The following is a 20,758-nucleotide window of genomic DNA, read 5'->3' as shown; positions in this document are numbered from 1 at the left end:
AACTGGCTAGCAAGTCAATGTGAGAGAAGCTTGCTCAGCCTAGGCTGTAACTGGCTAGCAAGTCAATGTGAGAGAAGCTTGCTCAGCCTATGCTGAAACCGTCCAGCAAGTGAATGTGAGAGACGCTTGCTCAGCCTATGCTGTAACTGGCTAGCAAGTCAATGTGAGAGAAGCTTGCTCACCCTATGCTGTAACCGGCCAGCAAGTCAATGTGAGAGAAGCTTGCTCGGCCTATGCTGTAACCGGCCACCTCGTCAATGTGAGAGAAGCTTGCTCAGCCTATGCTGTAACCGGCCAGCTAGTCAATGTGAGAGACGCTTGCTCAGCCTATGCTGTAACTGGCCAGCAAGTCAATGTGAGAGAAGCTTGCTCGGCCTATGCTGTAACCGGCCACCTCGTCAATGTGAGAGAAGCTTGCTCAGCCTATGCTGTAACCGGCCACCTCGTCAATGTGAGAGACGCTTGCTCATCCTATGCTGTAACTGGCCAGCAAGTCAATGTGAGAGAAGCGTGCTCAGCCTATGCTGTAACTGGCTAGCAAGTCAATGTGAGAGAAGCGTGCTCAGCCTATGCTTTAACCGGCCAGCAGGTCAATGTGAGAGAAGCTTGCTCAGCCTATGCTGTAACCAGCCACCTCGTCAATGTGAGAGAAGCGTGCTCAGCCTATACTGTAACCGGCCAGCAAGTCAATGTGAGAGACACTTGCTCAGCCTATGCTGTAACTGGCCAGCTCGTCAATGTGAGAGAAGCGTGCTCAGCCTATGCTGTAACCGGCCAGCAAGTCAATGTGAGAGAAGCTTGCTCAGCCTGAGCTGTAACTGGCCAGCAAGTCAATGTGAGAGAAGCTTACTCAGCCTATGCTGTAACCGGCCAGCAAGTCAATGTGAGAGACGCTTGCTCAGCCTATGCTGTAACCGGCCAGCAATTCAATGTGAGAGAAGCTTGCTCAGCCTATGCTGTAACCGGCCAGCTAGTCAATGTGAGAGAAGCGTGCTCAGCCTATGCTCTAACCGGCCAGCAAGTCAATGTGAGAGACGCTTGCTCAGCCTATGCTGTAACCGGCCAGCAAGTCAATGTGAGAGAAGCTTGCTCAGCCTATGCTGTAACTGGCCAGCAAGTCAATGTGAGAGAAGCTTGCTCAGGCTATGCTGTAACCGGCCAGCAGGTCAATGTGAGAGAAGCTTGCTCAGCCTATGCTGTAACCGGCCAGCAAGTCAATGTGAGAGACGCTTGCTCAGCCTATGCTGTAACCGGCCAGCTAGTCAATGTGAGAGACGCTTGGTCAGCCTATGCTGTAACTGGCCAGCAAGTCAATGTGAGAGACGCTTGCTCAGCCTATGCTGTAACTGGCCAGCAAGTCAATGTGAGAGAAGCGTGCTCAGCCTATACTGTAACCGGCCAGCAAGTCAATGTGAGAGAAGCTTGCTAAGCCTATGCTGTAACTGGCCAGCTAGTCAATGTGAGAGAAGCGTGCTCAGCCTATGCTGTAACCGGCCAGGAAGTCAATGTGAGAGACGCTTGCTCAGCCTATGCTGTAACCGGCCAGCTTGTCAATGTGAGAGAAGCTTGCTCAGCCTATGCTGTAACCGGCCAGCAAGTCAATGTGAGAGAAGCTTGCTCAGCCTATGCTGTAATCGGCCAGCTAGTCAATGCGAGAGACGCTTGCTCAGCCTATGCTGTAACCGGCCAGCTCGTCAATGTGAGAGAAGCTTGCTCAGCCTATGCTGTAACCGGCCAGCACATCAATGTGAGAGAAGCGTGCTCAGCCTATACTGTAACCGGCCAGCAAGTCAATGTTAGAGAAGCTTGCTCAGCCTATGCTGTAACCGGCCAGCAAGTCAATGTGAGAGACGCTTGCTCAGCCTATGCTGTAACCGGCCAGCTAGTCAATGTGAGAGACGCTTGCTCAGGCTATGCTGTAACCGGCCAGCAAGTCAATGTGAGACACGCTTGCTCAGCCTATGCTGTAACTGGCCAGCAAGTCAATGTGAGGGAAGCGTGCTCAGCCTATGCTGTAACTGGCCAGCTCGTCAATGTGAGAGAGGCTTCCTCAGCCTATGCTGTAACCGGCCAGCAAGTCAATGTGAGAGAAGCTTGCTAAGCCTATGCTGTAACTGGCCAGCTAGTCAATGTGAGAGAAGCGTGCTCAGCCTATGCTGTAACCGGCCAGCAAGTCAATGTGAGAGAAGCTTGCTCAGCCTATGCTGTAACCGGCCAGCTTGTCAATGTGAGAGAAGCTTGCTTAGCCTATGCTGTAACCGGCCAGCAAGTCAATGTGAGAGAAGCTTGCTCAGCCTATGCTGTAACCGGCCAGCTCGTCAATGTGAGAGAAGCGTGCTCACCCTATGCTGTAACCGGCCAGCTAGTCAATGTGAGAGACGCTTGCTCAGCCTATGCTGTAACCGGCCAGCTCGTCAATTTGAGAGAAGCTTGCTCAGCCTATGCTGTAACTGGCCAGCTCGTCACTGTGAGAGAAGCTTGCTCAGCCTATGCTGTAACCGGCCAGCAAGTCAATGTGAGAGAAGCTTGCTCAGCCCATGCTGTAACCGGCCAGCAAGTCAATGTGAGAGAAGCGTGCTCAGCCTATGCTGTAACCGGCCAGCAAGTCAATGTGAGAGAAGCTTGCTCAGCCTATGCTGTATCCAGCCTGCTCGTCAATGTGAGAGACGCTTGCTCAGCCTATGCTGTAACTGGCCAGCACGTCAATGTGAGAGAAGCGTGCTCAGCCTCTGCTGTAACCGGCCAGCAAGTCAATGTGAGAGAAGCTTGCTCAGCCTATGCTGTAACCGGCCACCTCGTCAATGTGAGAGAAGCGTGCTCAGCCTATGCTGTAACTGGCCAGCTCGTCAATGTGAGAGAAGCGTGCTCAGCCTATGCTGTAACTGGCCAGCTCGTCAATGTGAGAGAAGCTTGCTCAGCCTATGCTGTAACTGGCCAGCTCGTCAATGTGAGAGAAGCTTGCTCAGCCTATGCTGTAACCGGCCAGCAACCAGCAAGTCAATGTGAGAGAAGCTTGCTCAGCCTATGCTGTAATCGGCCAGCAAGTCAATGTGAGAGAAGCGTGCTCAGCCTATGCTGTAACTGGCCAGCTCGTCAATGTGAGAGAAGCGTGCTCAGCCTATGCTGTAACTGGCCAGCTCGTCAATGTGAGAGAAGCTTGCTCAGCCTATGCTGTAACCGGCCAGCAACCAGCAAGTCAATGTGAGAGAAGCTTGCTCAGCCTATGCTGTAACCGGCCAGCTCGTCAATGTGAGAGAAGCTTGCTCAGCCTATGCTGTAACCGGCCACCTCGTCAATGTGAGAGAAGCGTGCTCAGCCTATGCTGTAACTGGCCAGCTCGTCAATGTGAGAGAAGCGTGCTCAGCCTATGCTGTAACTGGCCAGCTCGTCAATGTGAGAGAAGCTTGCTCAGCCTATGCTGTATCCGGCCAACAAGTCAATGTGAGAGACGCTTGCTCAGCCTATGCTGTAACTGGCCAGCTCGTCAATGTGAGAGAAGCTTGCTCAGCCTATGCTGTAACCGGCCAGCAACCAGCAAGTCAATGTGAGAGAAGCTTGCTCAGCCTATGCTGTAATCGGCCAGCAAGTCAATGTGAGAGAAGCGTGCTCAGCCTATGCTGTAACTGGCCAGCAAGTCAATGTTAGAGAAGCTTGCTCAGCCTATGCTGTAACCGGCCAGCAACCAGCAAGTCAATGTGAGAGAAGCTTGCTCAGCCTATGTTGTAACTGGCCAGCTCGTCAATGTGAGAGAAGCTTGCTCAGCCTATGCTGTAACCGGCCAGCAACCAGCAAGTCAATGTGAGAGAAGCTTGCTCAGCCTATGCTGTATCCGGCCAGCAAGTCAATGTGAGAGAAGCTTGCTCAGCCTATGCTGTAACCGGCCAGCTCGTCAATGTGAGAGAAGCTTGCTCAGCCTATGCTGTAACCGTCCAGCTCGTCAATGTGAGAGACGCTTGCTCAGCCTATGCTGTAACCGGCCAGCAAGTCAATGTGAGAGAAGCTTGCTCAGCCTATGCTGTAACCGGCCAGCAAGTCAATGTGAGAGACGCTTGCTCAGCCTATGCTGTAACCGGCCAGCAAGTCAATGTGAGAGAAGCTTGCTCAGCCTATGCTGTAACCGGCCAGCAAGTCAATGTGAAAGAAGCTTGCTCAGCCTATGCTGTATCCATCCAGCAAGTCAATGTGAGAGAAGCTTGCTCAGCCTATGCTGTAACCGGCCATCAAGTCAATGTGAGAGAAGCTTGCTCAGCCTATGCTGTAACTGGCCAGCAAGTCAATGTGAGAGAAGCGTGCTCAGCCTATGCTGTAACCGGCCAGCTCGTCAATGTGAGAGAAGCGTGCTCAGCCTATGCTGTAACCGGCCAGCTAGTCAATGTGAGAGACGCTTGCTCAGCCTATGCTGTAACCGGCCAGCAAGTCAATGTGATAGAAGCGTGCTCAGCCTATGCTGTAACCAGCCAGCTAGTCAATGTGAGAGAAGCTTGCTCAGCCTATGCTGTAACTGGCCAGCAAGTCAATGTGATAGAAGCGTGCTCAGCCTATGCTGTAACCGGCCAGCTAGTCAATGTGAGAGAAGCGTGCTCAGCCTATGCTGTAACCGGCCAGCTAGTCAATGTGAGAGACGCTTGCTCAGCCTATGCTGTAACCGGCCAGCAAGTCAATGTGAGATAAGCTTGCTCAGCCTATGCTGTAACTGGCCAGCTAGTCAATGTGAGAGAAGAATGCTCAGCCTATGCTGTAACCGGCCAGCTAGTCAATGTGAGAGAAGCGTGCTCAGCCTATGCTGTAACCGGCCAGCTAGTCAATGTGAGAGACGCTTGCTCAGCCTATGCTGTAACCGGCCAGCACGTCAATGTGAGAGAAGCGTGCTCAGCCTATGCTGCAACCGGCCAGCAAGTCAATGTGAGAGAAGCTTGCTCAGCCTATGCTGTAACCGGCCAGCAAGTCAATGTGAGGGAAGCTTGCTAAGTCTATGATGTAACCTGCCAGCAAGTCTATGTGAGAGAAGCTTGCTCAGCCTATGCTGTAACCGGCCAGCAAGTCAATTTGAGAGAAGCTTGCTCAGCCTATGCTCTAACCGGCCAGCAGGTCAATGTGAGAGAAGCTTGCTTAGCCTATGCTGTAACTGGCCAGCTCGTCAATGTGAGAGATGCTTGCTCAGCCTATGCTGTAACCGGCCAGCAAGTCAATGTGAGAGACGCTTGCTCAGCCTATGCTGTAACCGGCCAGCACGTCAATGTGAGAGAAGCGTGCTCAGCCTATGCTGTAACCGGACAGAAAGTCAATGTGAGAGACGCTTGCTCAGCCTATGCTGTAACCGGCCAGCTCGTCATCGTGAGAGACGCTTGCTCAGCCTATGCTGTAACCGGCCAGCTCGTCAATGTGAGAGACGCTTGCTCAGCCTATGCTGTAACCGGCCAGCAAGTCAATGTGAGAGAAGCTTGCTCAGCCTATGCTGTATCCGGCCTGCTCGTCAATGTGAGAGACGCTTGCTCAGCCTATGCTGTAACCGGCCAGCAAGTCAATGTGAGAGAAGCTTGCTCAGCCTATGCTGTAACCGGCCAGGAAGTCAATGTGAGAGACGCTTGCTCAGCCTATGCTGTAACCGGCCAGCTCGTCAATGTGAGAGAAGCTTGCTCAGCCTATGCTGTAACCGGCCGGCAAGTCAATGTGAGAGAAGCTTGCTCAGCCTATGCTGTAACCGGCCATCAAGTCAATGTGAGAGACGCTTGCTCAGCCTATGCTGTAACCGGCCAGCTCGTCAATGTGAGAGAAGCTTGCTCAGCCTATGCTGTAACCGGCCAGCAAGTCAATGTGAGAGAAGCTTGCTCAGCCTATGCTGTAACCGGCCATCAAGTCAATGTGAGAGAAGCTTGCTCAGCCTATGCTGTAACCGGCCAGCAACCAGCAAGTCAATGTGAGAGAAGCTTGCTCAGCCTATGCTGTAATCGGCCAGCAAGTCAATGTGAGAGAAGCGTGCTCAGCCTATGCTGTAACTGGCCAGCTCGTCAATGTGAGAGAAGCGTGCTCAGCCTATGCTGTAACTGGCCAGCTCGTCAATGTGAGAGAAGCTTGCTCAGCCTATGCTGTAACCGGCCAGCAACCAGCAAGTCAATGTGAGAGAAGCTTGCTCAGCCTATGCTGTATCCGGCCAGCAAGTCAATGTGAGAGAAGCTTGCTCAGCCTATGCTGTAACCGGCCAGCTCGTCAATGTGAGAGAAGCTTGCTCAGCCTATGCTGTAACCGGCCAGCTCGTCAATGTGAGAGACGCTTGCTCAGCCTATGCTGTAACCGGCCAGCAAGTCAATGTGAGAGAAGCTTGCTCAGCCTATGCTGTAACCGGCCAGCAAGTCAATGTGAGAGAAACTTGCTCAGCCTATGCTGTAACCGGCCAGCAAGTCAATGTGAGAGACGCTTGCTCAGCCTATGCTGTAACCGGCCAGCAAGTCAATGTGAGAGAAGCTTGCTCAGCCTATGCTGTAACCGGCCAGCAAGTCAATGTGAGAGAAGCTTGCTCAGCCTATGCTGTAACCGGCCAGCAAGTCAATGTGAGAGAAGCTTGCTCAGCCTATGCTGTAACCAGACAGCAAGTCAAAGTGAGAGAAGCTTGCTCAGCCTATGCTGTAACCGGCCAGCAAGTCAATGTGAGAGAAGCTTGCTAAGCCTATGCTGTAACTGGCCAGCTCGTCAATGTGAGAGAAGCGTGCTCACCCTATGCTGTATCCGGCCAGCAAGTCAATGTGAGAGAAGCTTGCTCAGCCTATGCTGTAACCGGCCATCAAGTCAATGTGAGAGAAGCTTGCTCAGCCTATGCTGTAACTGGCCAGCAAGTCAATGTGAGAGAAGCGTGCTCAGCCTATGCTGTAACCGGCCAGCAAGTATATGTGAGAGACGCGTGCTCAGCCTATGCTGTAACCGGCCAGCAAGTCAATGTGATAGAAGCGTGCTCAGCCTATGCTGTAACCGGCCAGCTAGTCAATGTGAGAGACGCTTGCTCAGCCTATGCTGTAACCGGCCAGCAAGTCAATGTGATAGACGCGTGCTCAGCCTATGCTGTAACCAGCCAGCTAGTCAATGTGAGAGAAGCTTGCTCAGCCTATGCTGTAACCGGCCAGCAAGTCAATGTGATAGAAGCGTGCTCAGCCTATGCTGTAACCGGCCAGCTAGTCAATGTGAGAGAAGCGTGCTCAGCCTATGCTGTAACCGGCCAGCTAGTCAATGTGAGAGACGCTTGCTCAGCCTATGCTGTACCCGGCCAGCAAGTCAATGTGAGATAAGCTTGCTCAGCCTATGCTGTAACTGGCCAGCTAGTCAATGTGAGAGAAGCATGCTCAGCCTATGCTGTAACCGGCCAGCTAGTCAATGTGAGAGAAGCGTGCTCAGCCTATGCTGTAACCGGCCAGCTAGTCAATGTGAGAGACGCTTGCTCAGCCTATGCTGTAACCGGCCAGCACGTCAATGTGAGAGAAGCTTGCTCAGCCTATGCTGTAACCGGCCAGCAAGTCAATGTGAGGGAAGCTTGCTAAGTCTATGATGTAACCGACCAGCAAGTCTATGTGAGAGAAGCTTGCTCAGCCTATGCTGTAACCGGCCAGCAAGTCAATGTGAGAGAAGCTTGCTCAGCCTATGCTCTAACCGGCCAGCAGGTCAATGTGAGAGAAGCTTGCTTAGCCTATGCTGTAACCGACCAGCTCGTCAATGTGAGAGATGCTTGCTCAGCCTATGCTGTAACCGGCCAGCAAGTCAATGTGAGAGACGCTTGCTCAGCCTATGCTGTAACCGGCCAGCACGTCAATGTGAGAGAAGCTTGCTCAGCCTATGCTGTATTCGGCCAGCAAGTCAATGTGAGAGACGCATGCTCAGCCTATGCTGTAACTGGCCAGCAAGTCAATGTGAGAGAAGCTTGCTCAGCCTATGCTGTAACCGGCCAGCAAGTCAATGTGAGAGACGCTTGCTCAGCCTATGATGTAACCGGCCAGCAAGTCAATGTGAGAGAAGCTTGCTCAGCCTATGCTGTAACCGGACAGCAAGTCAATGTGAGAGACGCTTGCTCAGCCTATGCTGTAACCGGCCAGCTCGTCATCGTGAGAGACGCTTGCTCAGCCTATGCTGTAACCGGCCAGCTCGTCAATGTGAGAGACGCTTGCTCAGCCTATGCTGTAACCGGCCAGCAAGTTAATGTGAGAGAAGCTTGCTCAGCCTATGCTGTATCCGGCCTGCTCGTCAATGTGAGAGACGCTTGCTCAGCCTATGCTGTAACCGGCCAGCAAGTCAATGTGAGAGAAGCTTTCTCAGCCTATGCTGTAACCGGCCAGGAAGTCAATGCGAGAGACGCTTGCTCAGCCTATGCTGTAACCGGCCAGCTCGTCAATGTGAGAGAAGCTTGCTCAGCCTATGCTGTAACCGGCCAGCAAGTCAATGTGAGAGAAGCTTGCTCAGCCTATGCTGTAACCGGCCATCAAGTCAATGTGAGAGACGCTTGCTCAGCCTATGCTGTAACTGGCCAGCTCGTCAATGTGAGAGAAGCGTGCTCAGCCTATGCTGTATCCGTCCGGCAAGTCAATGTGAGAGAAGCGCGCTCAGCCTATGCTGTAACCGGCCAGCTAGTCAATGTGAGAGAAGCTTGCTAAGCCTATGCTGTAACCGGCCAGCAGGTCAATGTGAGAGAAGCTTGCTCAGCCTATGCTGTATCCGGCCAGCAAGTCAATGTGAGAGAAGCGTGCTCAGCCTATGCTGTAACCGGCCAGCTAGTCAATGTGAGAGACGCTTGCTAAGCCTATGCTGTAACCGGTCAGCTCGTCAATGTGAGAGAAGCTTGCTCAGCCTATGCTGTATCCGGCCAGCAAGTCAATGTGAGAGACGCTTGCTCAGCCTATGCTGTAACCGGTCAGCTCGTCAATGTGAGAGAAGCTTGCTCAGCCTATGCTGTATCCGGCCAGCAAGTCAATGTGAGAGAAGCTTGCTCAGTTTATGCTGTAACCGGCCAGCAAGTCAATGTGAGAGACGCTTGCTCAGTTTATGCTGTAACCGGCCAGCTAGTCAATGTGAGAGAAGCTTGCTCAGCCTATGCTGTAACCGGCCAGCAGGTCAATGTGAGAGAAGCGTGCTCAGCCTATGCTGTAACCGGCCACCTCGTCAATGTGAGAGAAGCGTGCTCAGCCTATGCTCTAACTGGCCAGATTGTCAATGTGAGAGAAGCTTGCTCAGCCTATGCTGTAACTGGCCAGCAAGTCAATGTGAGAGAAGCGTGCTCAGCCTATGCTGTAACCAGCCACCTCGTCAATGTGAGAGAAGCGTGCTCAGCCTATGCTGTAACCGGCCAGCTCGTCAATGTGAGAGACGCTTGCTCAGCCTATGCTGTAAGCGGCCAGCAGGTTAATGTGAGAGAAGCTTGCTCAGCCTATGCTGTAACCGGCCAGCAGGTTAATGTGAGAGAAGCTTGCTCAGCCTATGCTGTAACCGGCCAGCAAGTCAATGTGAGAGAAGCTTGCTCAGCCTATGCTGTATCCGGCCAGCAAGTCAATGTGAGAGAAGCGTGCTCAGCCTATGCTGTAACCGGCCAGCTAGTCAATGTGAGAGACGCTTGCTAAGCCTATGCTGTAACCGGTCAGCTCGTCAATGTGAGAGAAGCTTGCTCAGCCTATGCTGTATCCGGCCAGCAAGTCAATGTGAGAGACGCTTGCTCAGCCTATGCTGTAACCGGTCAGCTCGTCAATGTGAGAGAAGCTTGCTCAGCCTATGCTGTATCCGGCCAGCAAGTCAATGTGAGAGACGCTTGCTCAGCCTATGCTGTAACCGGCCAGCAGGTCAATGTGAGAGAAGCGTGCTCAGCCTATGCTGTAACCGGCCAGCAGGTCAATGTGAGAGACGCTTGCTCAGCCTATGCTGTAACCGGCCAGCAAGTTAATGTGAGAGAAGCTTGCTCAGCCTATGCTGTAACCGGCCACCTCGTCAATGTGAGAGAAGCGTGCTCAGCCTATGCTGTAACCGGCCAGCTCGTCAATGTGAGAGAAGCGTGCTCAGCCTATGCTGTAACCGGCCACCTCGTCAATGTGAGAGAAGCGTGCTCAGCCTATGCTGTAACCGGCCACCTCGTCAATGTGAGAGAAGCGTGCTCAGCCTATGCTGTAACTGGCCACCTCGTCAATGTGAGAGAAGCGTGCTCAGCCTATGCTGTAACCGGCCAGCAAGTCAATGTGAGAGAAGCTTGCTCAGCCTATGCTGTAACCGGCCACCTCGTCAATGTGAGAGAAGCTTGCTCAGCCTATGCTGTAACTGGCCAGCAAGTCAATGTGAGAGAAGCTTGCTCAGCCTATGCTGTAACCGGCCAGCAAGTCAATGTGAGAGAAGCGTGCTCAGCCTATGCTGTAACCAGCCACCTCGTCAATGTGAGAGAAGCGTGCTCAGCCTATGCTGTAACCGGCCACCTCGTCAATGTGAGAGAAGCTTGCTCAGCCTATGCTGGAACCGGCCAGCAAGTCAATGTGAGAGAAGCTTGCTCAGCCTATGCTGTAACTGACCAGCAAGTCAATGTGAGAGAAGCTTCCTCAGCCTATGCTGTAACCGGCCACCTCGTCAATGTGAGAGAAGCGTGCTCAGCCTATGCTGTAACCAGCCACATCGTCAATGTGAGAGAAGCGTGCTCAGCCTATGCTGTAACCGGCCACCTCGTCAATGTGAGAGAAGCTTGCTCAGCCTATGCTGTAACCGGCCAGCTAGTCAATGTGAGAGAAGCGTGCTCAGCCTATGCTGTAACCAGCCACCTCGTCAATGTGAGAAAAGCGTGCTCAGCCTATGCTGTAACCGGCCACCTCGTCAATGTGAGAGAAGCTTGCTCAGCCTATGCTGTAACCGGCCAGCAAGTCAATGTGAGAGAAGCTTGCTCAGCCTATGCTGGAACCGGCCAGCTAGTCAATGTGAGAGAAGCTTGCCTTCTTGTGCTGTGTCTATGTGAATGGAGCTTGCAGTATCTGTCCTGTATAGGTACTGGAGGAAAGAAGCTTGCATTGACCAGTGATGCCTGCTAGATGAGCGATTAGTTATAACGGGGTAACCCAGTAACCCTCAGAACCTGAGTATTGAAGCTAAACTAAAACAGTGGTTCTGTCGGGAATCACAATTGCTTAGTTAAACTGTACTTAATACATATCATGGAACATATCAAGTGAAGGATATAAGGAGACACACAACACTGAATTAAGTTCTGAAGGTAAATCTTTAGTAGAAACCTTTTCTGAATCAATCAAAAAGTATATGCAGCTGCCCGTAACAAAGAAACACATAGACTGTGAAAACACTGAGTGATTGGTCGTGATTGGTGAAATGGTGCTGTACAAAGATAAAACAAATGACATATATTCGTACATATAGACAAAACATTTGGTCATGGGTGTCCACTTTATTTATTTAAGGTTCTATAGAGCGCGAACCAGACCCGTGAGGGTGTCAGAGCGCTCTAAGTGATCGCTACGTGGGCGAACCCACTCACATCTTTCCACCGGCTGGTGAAGAAGATCGCGAATTAAATCAGAAAAGAATTGACCACTTCAAGATTGCTTTACGAGGTTGTCGGCCGACATCCTCTAACTAAAGGACCCACGAAAGACATTAAATACGCTTCCTTCGTGCTTTCAGGCTGTCCAAACCCCCATTTGAGTCCTGATGAAGACCCGACAGATGCATATGAGTGTGCAGTAATATATAGGGTCGAAACGTCGACGTTGTTTATGTGTATCCGTCCACGCAAAGTCTCAACACAAATAAGGAAATACTTCATCCTGTTGTGACGAGTGGTCTCTAAAGTGGACACCCATGACCATATGTTTTGTCTATATGTACGAATATATGTCATTTGTTTTATCTTTGTACAGCACCATTTCACCAATCACGTGTTTTCACAGTCTATGTTTTCACAGTCTATGTGTTTCTTTGTTCCGGAAGCTGCATATATTTTTTGATTGATTCAGAAAAGGTTTCTACTAAAGATTTACCTTTAGAACTAAATTCAGTGTTGTGTGTCTCCTTATATCCTTCACTTGATATGTTCCATGATAGGCCAGGTGAGTGAAGCTCGTCTGCTTGTGCTGTGTTTATGTAATCAGGGCCGGCTCTAGGCTCATGGTGGCCCTGGGCAAGGAATGTAGGTAGAGGCCCCGGCCGGGGCCACGCACCATTTCTTAAGAGCCTCACGGGCCCCGGCCGGGGCCTGAGCACCATTTACAAGTGCCTCGGGCCTGGCGTGGTGGCCCCTGGGGTTTGGTGGCCCTGTGCAGGTGCGCAGCTTGTATATGCCTAAGGCCGCCCCTGATGTAATTTGAGATTGATCTACCGCCCCCCGGTGATAGTGCCCCAGACTGCAGCCCCTCATCGCTTCTCTACTGCCCCCCAGTGATAGTGCCCCAGACTGCAGCCCCTCATCGCCTCTCTACCGCCCCCCAGTGATAGTGCCCCAGACTGCAGCCTGTCACCGCCTCTCTACCACCCCCCAGTGATAGTGCCCCAGACTGCAGCCCCTCATCGCCTCTCTACCGCCCCCCAGTGATAGTGCCCCAGACTGCAGCCTGTCACCGCCTCTCTACCACCCCCCAGTGATAGTGCCCCAGACTGCAGCCCCTCACCGCCTCTCTACCGCCCCCCAGTGATAGTGCCCCAGACTGCAGCCCCTCATCGCCTCTCTACTGCCCCCTAGTGATAGTGCCCCAGACTGCAGCCCCTCACCGCCTCTCTACTGCCCCCTAGTGATAGTGCCCCAGACTGCAGCCCCTCACCGCCTCTCTACCGCCCCCCAGTGATAGTGCCCCAGACTGCAGCCCCTCATCGCCTCTCTACTGCCCCCTAGTGATAGTGCCCCAGACTGCAGCCCCTCACCGCCTTTCTACTGCCCCCCAGTGATAGTGCCCCAGACTGCAGCCCCTCATCGCCTCTCTACTGCCCCCCAGTGATAGTGCCCTAGACTGCAGCCCCTCATCGCCTCTCTACTGCCCCCAGTGATAGTGCCCCAGACTGCAGCCCCTCATGGCCTCTCTACCGCCCCCCAGTGATAGTGCCCCAGACTGCAGCCCCTCATCGCCTTTCTACTGCCCCCCAGTGATAGTGTATCAGATTGCAGTACCTCATCGCTTCCACTGCCCCGCCCCCCCACACACACACACAGTGCTCCACCCCACATCCCCCCATGCCCCCAGGGGCCCCGCTTCCTACCTTCCTCCGCTGGGGGTCGCTCTTGGACAGGCAGGACCTCCCCGGGGCCTGGTAGCCCCCGATCACCTTGATCTCCTCGGCCGTGGGGTATCGCTTCTTCAGGGGGTGGGGGCGCCCCCCCTCTGTCCTGCTGGCAGCATCCGTCTCCACGGGAAGGGCCGGGCCCCCGTTCTCCATGATGGGGGCCCCCGGCGGGGCCTTCCGGGGGTTGATGGTGATGGTGTTGCCGCTCTTGCGCTGCATGGAGGGGTGTGGGGGTGCAGCGCCCGGGAGGGGCCCCCCTCGCCTGGCCGGGGCCCCCTCCTCCTGGCCCCCCTGGGGGGGCCCTCCTCTGCCCGGGCTCTCCTCCGTGCCTGCCGCCCTCCAGGGTCCCTGAGGGGGGCCTCCTCTTCCCGGGCTCTCCTCCGTGCCCCCCGCCCTCTGGAGCCCCGGCTCTGGGGCCCCAGGCCGGGCCCCCGGCCGCTCCGGCTGGTAGAAGCAGGCCCCCGGCTGGCGGAGGCTGAAGGGCGGTGGCCGCCCGTCGTCGGCGCGCGCCCTGGGCGGCGGCCCCGGGCTGGGGGCCCTGAGGTTGTAGAGGCCGCTCATGCTGGGGGGCTCGGGCTGGGGGTCGGTGGGGGGCGCCGGGCTCTGCGCCCGGAGCTGGGGCGGAGGCGGGGTGCTGGCTTCCTGTGGCACGGCGGGGCCGGGGCAGGGCCTGTGGGCCGGGGGAGGGCTGGCCCGGCGCCGGGGCTCGATGACGAACGAGTTCCGGGACTGCAGCCGCAGCTGGGCCAGCGCTAGCCCCTGCAGGTCGCCCTCGGCCAGCAGGCTCAGGTCCGGCGGGGGGGCGGGCCGCACCGAGAACGAGTCGTTCCGGCTGGTGGAGGCCCCCACGGCGCCCAAGAGGTTGGGGGTGGTGGGGGCCCCAGGCAGGGAGCTGGGGGGCTCTGGTGGGGCTGGCCCCGGGGACACTGGTGGGCCGGATCCTGGGGGCACCGGTGGTCCTGATCCTGGTGACTCCGGTGTCCCTGCTCCTGGTGACCCTGCTCCTGGGGGCACTGGGGACCCTGGACGCGCCTCTGCCCCTGACTCCAGGTAGGCGACCCCCTGTGACTCCAGACACATGGCTGACCCTGGGCACATGGTGGACTCTTTCTCCCAGCTGCTTTCTCTTCCATACGTCCTTTTTGGGGGGCTCGCTGCTTCACCCCCCTTGCGTTGATTTTCAGGGTCAACCAGATGACTTCGCCACGATGGCTCTGGCTTTGTGCCACCTTGGTCGCCGCCCTCCTCCTGGGCGCCATTGTGGAGGTGGTCCTCGCCCAGCACCCCATGCATGGGACCTCTGAGGCTGGTAGGTCCCTCCAGAGGTGACCGCTCACCCGCTGGCATGGTCACGTCCTTGGGTGTTGATGCCATGCTTGCCCGGGGCTCTTGCGCCACCTCCACATGTCTCAGCAGGTCCTTCTGCCAGGGCTTGGGCACGAGGGGACTCAGCGAGCCCGGCGACCGGCAGGGTGACGTGGGTGAGCTCACCTCCAGGGACTTGGACTTCAGCTGACTGTGGAAGGGGGTCACCTTGTGCTGGGGGGGCAGCGACCTGCTTGGACTGAGCGAGTGGTCCCTGGCCCTCTGCTCCTCTGAACCGATGGGCAGAGGGCTTCGCCTGGAGTCATTAGCTGAGTGAGTCCTGGGGGTGCTGGGAGAAGTGGGGGACATTGGTGAGGTCCTGTCCTTGAGGTTAGCCTTGAGCTGTCCATTGGTTTCCCACCGCGGGATGGTAAGTGGACAGCCACGTGCCATCTCCGGCTCCGGGGATAGTGCTTCGTCGTTACAGCTTTCCTTGTGGTCCTTGTCGGCTAGGTGCTCCGTGCTCAGGGACCTGGCTGTCCTGGACCAGCTGCTCTTCTCCTGCCCAAACTTGCTCAGCAGTTGGCTTACTTGGCCCTTGCGTGGCCGGCCCGGAGTGTTGTCCTCCTGGGTACGGTTGATGGTGTTGAGGTCTTCCACGCTGCGGCTCATGGACGACTTGATGATGAGCACCTCGTTGGCGTGGATCTCCCGGGGGTTGCCGGCGGCCATCATGCTGTTGAGGGCCTCCACACTCTTGGACTTGTTCTCCTCCCGATGGTCATCAAGCTGGAAGAAGCTGGGATCCGACTCAATAATGATGATATTTTCAGCCCGAATGGTCCGCACGCCCGGCATCTGGCTGTATATGTCCGACATGTTCCGCGCCTTGGTGCCAGAGTCGCTCTCCGTGCTCTCTTTCCGCTGCTTCTCCAGCTTGATGAACGGGTTCTGGTGCACTGGCCCAATCTTCTCCTGTAGGACCGTCCTCTCGTCCTCATCTGGGCCACCATCCCCACTGCCGACGGGGCCTGGTCCACCATGCTGTGGCGAGACCCCAACGCCCTCACCAACTTCCGAGAAGGAGGCCCCCGAGCCCAGCTTGGCCCGCCGCCTCTCGATGATTTCCCGCTTCCAGGTGGGCATCTTGGACAACCTCTCCTGGAGCTCCACCTCGCGCTTCCGGCCTTCCTCCTCTTCCTTCCTCTTCCTCTCCAGGAGCTGCAGCTTCCATTCGGGCAGGGCCGCCATTTTAAAGGGTGAATTTTACTTTAGGATGGGGCAGTATTTTACTTTTAAAGTCTGTCCTCCTACAACAGAGGCATCTATAGCACCACAAACACCCCTCAAAAGCAATCCAGGTTTTGGGGTACGCAAATACTGAAAGTTTGAAAAAATACTGCCTTCAATTTTGTGGGCAAATCCACCTCAGTCTCAGAAGCCAAGAGTATTGGCGATGACGTCACGCTACCAATCCATACAAGAAGTCAGTCCACTGCCACTCCAGTCCTGTCCTCTCCACCTCAAGAGGTTGGGGTACAGTCGTTAAAGGAAAAAAAAGAGCCCCAAAAATAAAAATGCAACACAATTACTTCAAAAGGCCGAAGATAAGGCTGGCCGCTTGCCGTTCCCCAGAGTTGCTAGTCCATGGCCGCTGGCACCGCCTCCTGGTGCTTCTGTGACGGAGGCCATCTTGGGATATCTGCCAGTCCTCCCTTGGTGCCCCCCCTACCCGGGTGCCCCCTCCCCGCTTGCTCCCTGAAGAGCCCGCCATTTAACCTCGTGCCAGAACGCCTTGGTAATCCGGGACCGGGGGCGTGATGGGACAATGAAACATTGTTAACAAAGTGAACAAAAACTGCTACAGGACCCAGACTGGGGGGCGACTGGGGTCAATAAAAGGCGACTGAGAGAGAGCGAGAAGAGGCTTTTGGAAACAATGTGTTGACAGATCAAAATAAGGGGCGATCAAGAATTGTAAGACACCCCTAGGGAGGACCATAGGAGACGATCGCAAACAACAAGCGTCAATCAAGAAGAGTTGGATTGTCAATCACAAAGCACAGCGGGCAACTGAAAAACAATCAGGGGCAACACTGTGCAACTGACATACGGAGTGAAAACAGCGTGCATGTGACTTACATAGCTTCAACCTAGCGGCAAAGCCACAGAACACGGTACCCAAGGACCACGACAAGAGGTGATCCACTGCAAAAGGGATAGATTGAGGAAAACAAGGGGCAACAAGTCTAGTAGAGGACCATGGACAATAAGAAATGCTCCAAAGCAGGAAGACGCAAGAAAGAGCAACTGGAGCAGGCCAAAAATGATGAGGCAAGAAGGGGCAACAAAGACTGTAAGACAGGGATCAAGGACAACAGGTAATGGAAATCAAGAGCGACAACAAAGAGGATTAGAAGGTGGTAAGGAACGATGAGATGAACGAGAGCGACAAGGGGCAATGAAGAGAATTAGCAGGTGACCAAGAATGACAAGACACGATCAAAATCTATAACGAGGAATCACAGAATGATGTGATGATTGTAAGTTATGAGGGGCAACCAAGAACGATGAGATGATTGAAAATCAGAAGAGACAACTAAGAAAGATGGGACGATCAAAATCTATAAGACACAACCAAGAACTATGAGACAATTGAAAGCTATGAGGGGCAACCAAGAACGAAGAGAAGATCGAAAGCTATAATAGGCAACCAAGAAGGATGAGACGACTGAAAGCTATAAGAGACAACTAAGAAAGATGAGACGATCAGTAGCTATAAGGGGCAACCAAGAACGATGAGACGATTGAAAGATATATGAGACAACTAAGAAAGATGAGACGATCAGAAGCTATAAGAGACAACTAAGAAAGATGAGACGATCAGTAGCTATAAGGGGCAACCAAGAACGATGAGACGATTGAAAGATATATGAGACAACTAAGAAAGATGAGACGATCAGAAGCTATAAGAGACAACTAAGAAAGATGAGACGATTGAAAGATATATGGGGCAACCAAGAACGAAGAGAAGGTCGAAAGCTATATGAGACAACTAAGAAAGATGAGACGATCAGAAGCTATAAGAGACAACTAAGAAAGATGAGACGATCAGAAGCTATAAAAGATGAGACGATCAGAAGCTGTAAGAGACAACTAAGAAAGATGAGACGATCAGAAGCTATAAGAGACAACTAAGAAAGATGAGACGATCAGAAGCTATAAGGGAGAACCAAGAATAAGACGATTGAAAGCTGTAAGAGGCAACTCAGAACGATGAGACAATCAACAGCTACAAGAAGCAACCAAAAACAATGAGACGACTGAAAGCTAAAAGGGGCAACAAAGAATGAGATGATAAACAGTAAGGGTTGACAGGCAGCATGAGCGAGAATGGTCAGAGGTGGTCAGAAGCTGGCAGGATTCTCAGGTGACCATCAACAATAAGCCAGGGCGGGAAGCAAGACTCCTGACAGTGTGATGTGTCTGACCGTGTGATGTGTCTGACCGTGTGATGTGTTGACCGTGTGATGTGTCTGACCGTGTGATGTGTCTGGAAGTGTGATGTGTCTGACCGTGTGATGTGTCTGACCGTGTGATGTGTCTCACAGTGTGATGTGTCTGACCGTGTGATGTGTCTCACAGTGTGATGTGTCTCACAGTGTGATGTGTCTGGCAGTGTGATGTGTCTGGAAGTGTGATGTGTCTGACCGTGTGATGTGTCTGACCGTGTGATGTGTCTGGAAGTGTGATGTGTCTGACCGTGTGATGTGTCTCACAGTGTGATGTGTCTAGCAGTGTGTGTCTAGCATGTGTCTGACCGTGTGATGTGTCTCACAGTGTGATGTGTCTGACCGTGTGATGTGTCTGACCGTGTGATGCGTCTGGCCGTGTGATGTGGCGATAGAAGAGGACAAGAGGGTATGGGCGACAATAGGCAACACAAGCGAGAGAAGCCCCCGGTACAAAGGACTGAAACAAAGAGAAGCCACAAAGGCAATCAGAGGGGCGACCGCATCCAGGCGGAGGCGAGAGAGCACAGGGCGGGGGGGGGCGACTGAAGGCGATCTGTGGCGACTGAGACAAGGAGAGGCTAGCGAAAACACTAACAGGCCACCAACAACAAGCAGCAAGTGCTGACTACAAGGGGCGTCTAGGGGTGAAAGGAGGAGACAGACAGTAGAGATGCTCAAGACCCAAAACAGCAGGGGGGGCAGAAACGACGGCGAGGGGTTCAACAATGCCAGACAAATGGAACAATAGGGCGACGAAGAGGGGACAGACACCTGGAACAATGAGGGCGACAAGGAGCAGGCGGGGGTCTCAGGCTCCGCCCACTGCCCCCCAGGTGGCAGAAGAAAAGATCCCGGAAGATGGGGGGAGTCCGGCTATGGATGGGGTTCGGACACTATGTGGGCGGCAGCAGAGGGTGGACTGGCAGCCCCAGGGATGGAGCCTGGAGACGGTGCCCAGAGGGTGGCTGTCGGTCCTCCGGGGGGTGGCAGCCCGGGAAGGCTGGGTGGCAGCCTCGAGGTGGTAGTCCTGCGGCAGGCGGAGTGGGGTGGCTGGCAGTCCCGGGAGGGTGGTCGGCCCGGGTGGCTCTCGGTCTCCGGTGGAATCTTGGATCCGGGCGGTCCTCCCGATGGTGGCAGCCCGGGAAGGCTGGGTGTCTGTCTCGGAGGGAAGTCCCGGCGGGGTGGGGTGGCTCGGGGTCCCAGGCGGGTGGGCGGCCCGGGTGGCTCTCGGTCTCCGGTGGACGCCCAGGGCCGAGGCTGTCTCGGGTGCTGCTCCCGGGCTGTCTCGGGTCCTGGCTCCGGAGACCTTCCCGAGCGCTCAGGCTGTGGTTAATCCGGGCACAATCCTTCAATCCGTGCGCATCACAGGGAGGGCGGGGGCGGGGCGGAGGGGGGGGGGGGGTGGAGGAGGCAGCAGTCCAAGGACACAGCTGGGCACAGACAATGAGCAGCCGCTTCCTCTTCTAGAGCCGGGGGCGGGGGGATCCCTGCTGGGGGGCCACTCCGGCCAGCCATAGAGGGGGTGCGCCCTGGGAACTCCGCACAGGGACGCAGGAGGGCACAGAGGGGCGCTGGGGGGCGCAGTTGAGCAGAGGGCTGAGGCTGCATGCAGGAAGGGTGAAAACCCACGAGCGTTCCTGCGAGCTGTCAGATCACACCTCCCTGCAGCGGTCTGAGGTCCTTCAGCCGAGCTCCCTGCCAGGGGTCCCAGGTCCCCTAGCTGAGCTCCCTGCAGCAGTCGGAGATCCCCTAGCCGAGCTCCCCGCTGCGGTCTGAGGTCCCCTAGCCGGGCTCCCTGCAGCGGTCTGAGGTCCCCTAGCTGGGCTCCCTGCAGCGGTCTGAGGTCCCCTAGCTGGGCTCCCTGCAGGGGTCTGAGGTCCCTAGCCGAGACCCCTGCAGCGGTCTGAGGTCCCCTAGCCGAGCCTCCTGCAGCGGTCAGAGGTCCCCTAGTCGGGCTCCCTTCAGCGGTCTGAGGTCCCCTAGCCGAGCCCTCCAGCGGTCTGAGGTCCCCTAGCCGAGCCCTGCAGCGGTCTGAGGTCCCCTAGCCGAGCTCCCTCCAGCGGTCTGAGGTCCCCTACCCGAGCCCTGCAGCGGTCTGAGGTCCCCTAGCCGAGCCTCCTGCAGCGGTCAGAGGTCCCCTAGTCGGGCTCCCTTCAGCGGTCTGAGGTCCCCTAGCCGAGCCCTCCAGCGGTCTGAGGTCCCCTAGCCGAGCCCTGCAGCGGTCTGAGGTCCCCTAGCCGAGCTCCCTGCTGCGGTCTGAGGTCCCCTAGCCGGGCTCCCTGCAGCGGTCTGAGGTCCCCTAGCCGAGCTCCCTGCAGCGGTCTGAGGTCCCTAGCCGAGCCCTGCAGCGGTCTGAGGTCCCCTAGCCGAGCTCCCTGCAGCGGTCTGAGGTCCCTAGCCGAGCTCCCTGCAGCGGTCTGAGGTCCCCTTCCCGAGCTCCCTGCAGCGGTCTGAGGTCCCCTTCCCGAGCTCCCTGCAGCGGTCTAAGGTCCCTAGTCGGGCTCCCTAAAGCGGTCTAAGGTCCCCTAGCCGAGCTCCTTGCTGGGGTCTGAGGTCCCCTAGCCAGGCCCCCTGCAGCGGTCTGAGGTCCCTAGCCGAGCTCCCTGCAGCGGTCTGAGGTCCCCTAGCCGAGCTCCCTGCAGCGGTCTGAGGTCCCCTAGCCGAGCCTCCTGCAGCGGTCAGAGGTCCCCTAGTCGGGCTCCCTTCAGCGGTCT

The 20,758-nt window shown here is 55.3% G+C and overlaps 1 protein-coding gene across 1 annotated transcript in view; it reads right to left on the bottom strand.

Annotated features, from left to right (window-relative positions):
* The window catches only part of PPP1R18 (protein phosphatase 1 regulatory subunit 18), a 101,898-nt gene extending 85,828 nt beyond the window's left edge, over positions 1–16,070 (bottom strand). The window contains exon 1 of the mRNA XM_086920702.1: positions 13,201–16,070. Coding sequence (XP_086776828.1) covers positions 13,201–15,780 — 2,580 coding nt within the window. The 5' untranslated portion in view covers positions 15,781–16,070. The remainder of the gene's footprint in view (positions 1–13,200) is intronic.
* Positions 16,071–20,758: the final 4,688 nt, after the last annotated feature.

This window comes from Lissotriton vulgaris, chromosome 5 (genome assembly GCF_964263255.1).
Source record: "Lissotriton vulgaris chromosome 5, aLisVul1.2, whole genome shotgun sequence".
In the NCBI taxonomy this organism is placed as follows: Eukaryota; Metazoa; Chordata; class Amphibia; order Caudata; family Salamandridae; genus Lissotriton; species Lissotriton vulgaris.
Note: the sequence above shows the minus strand (reverse complement) of the source record. Positions and strands in the feature narration are given on the sequence as shown.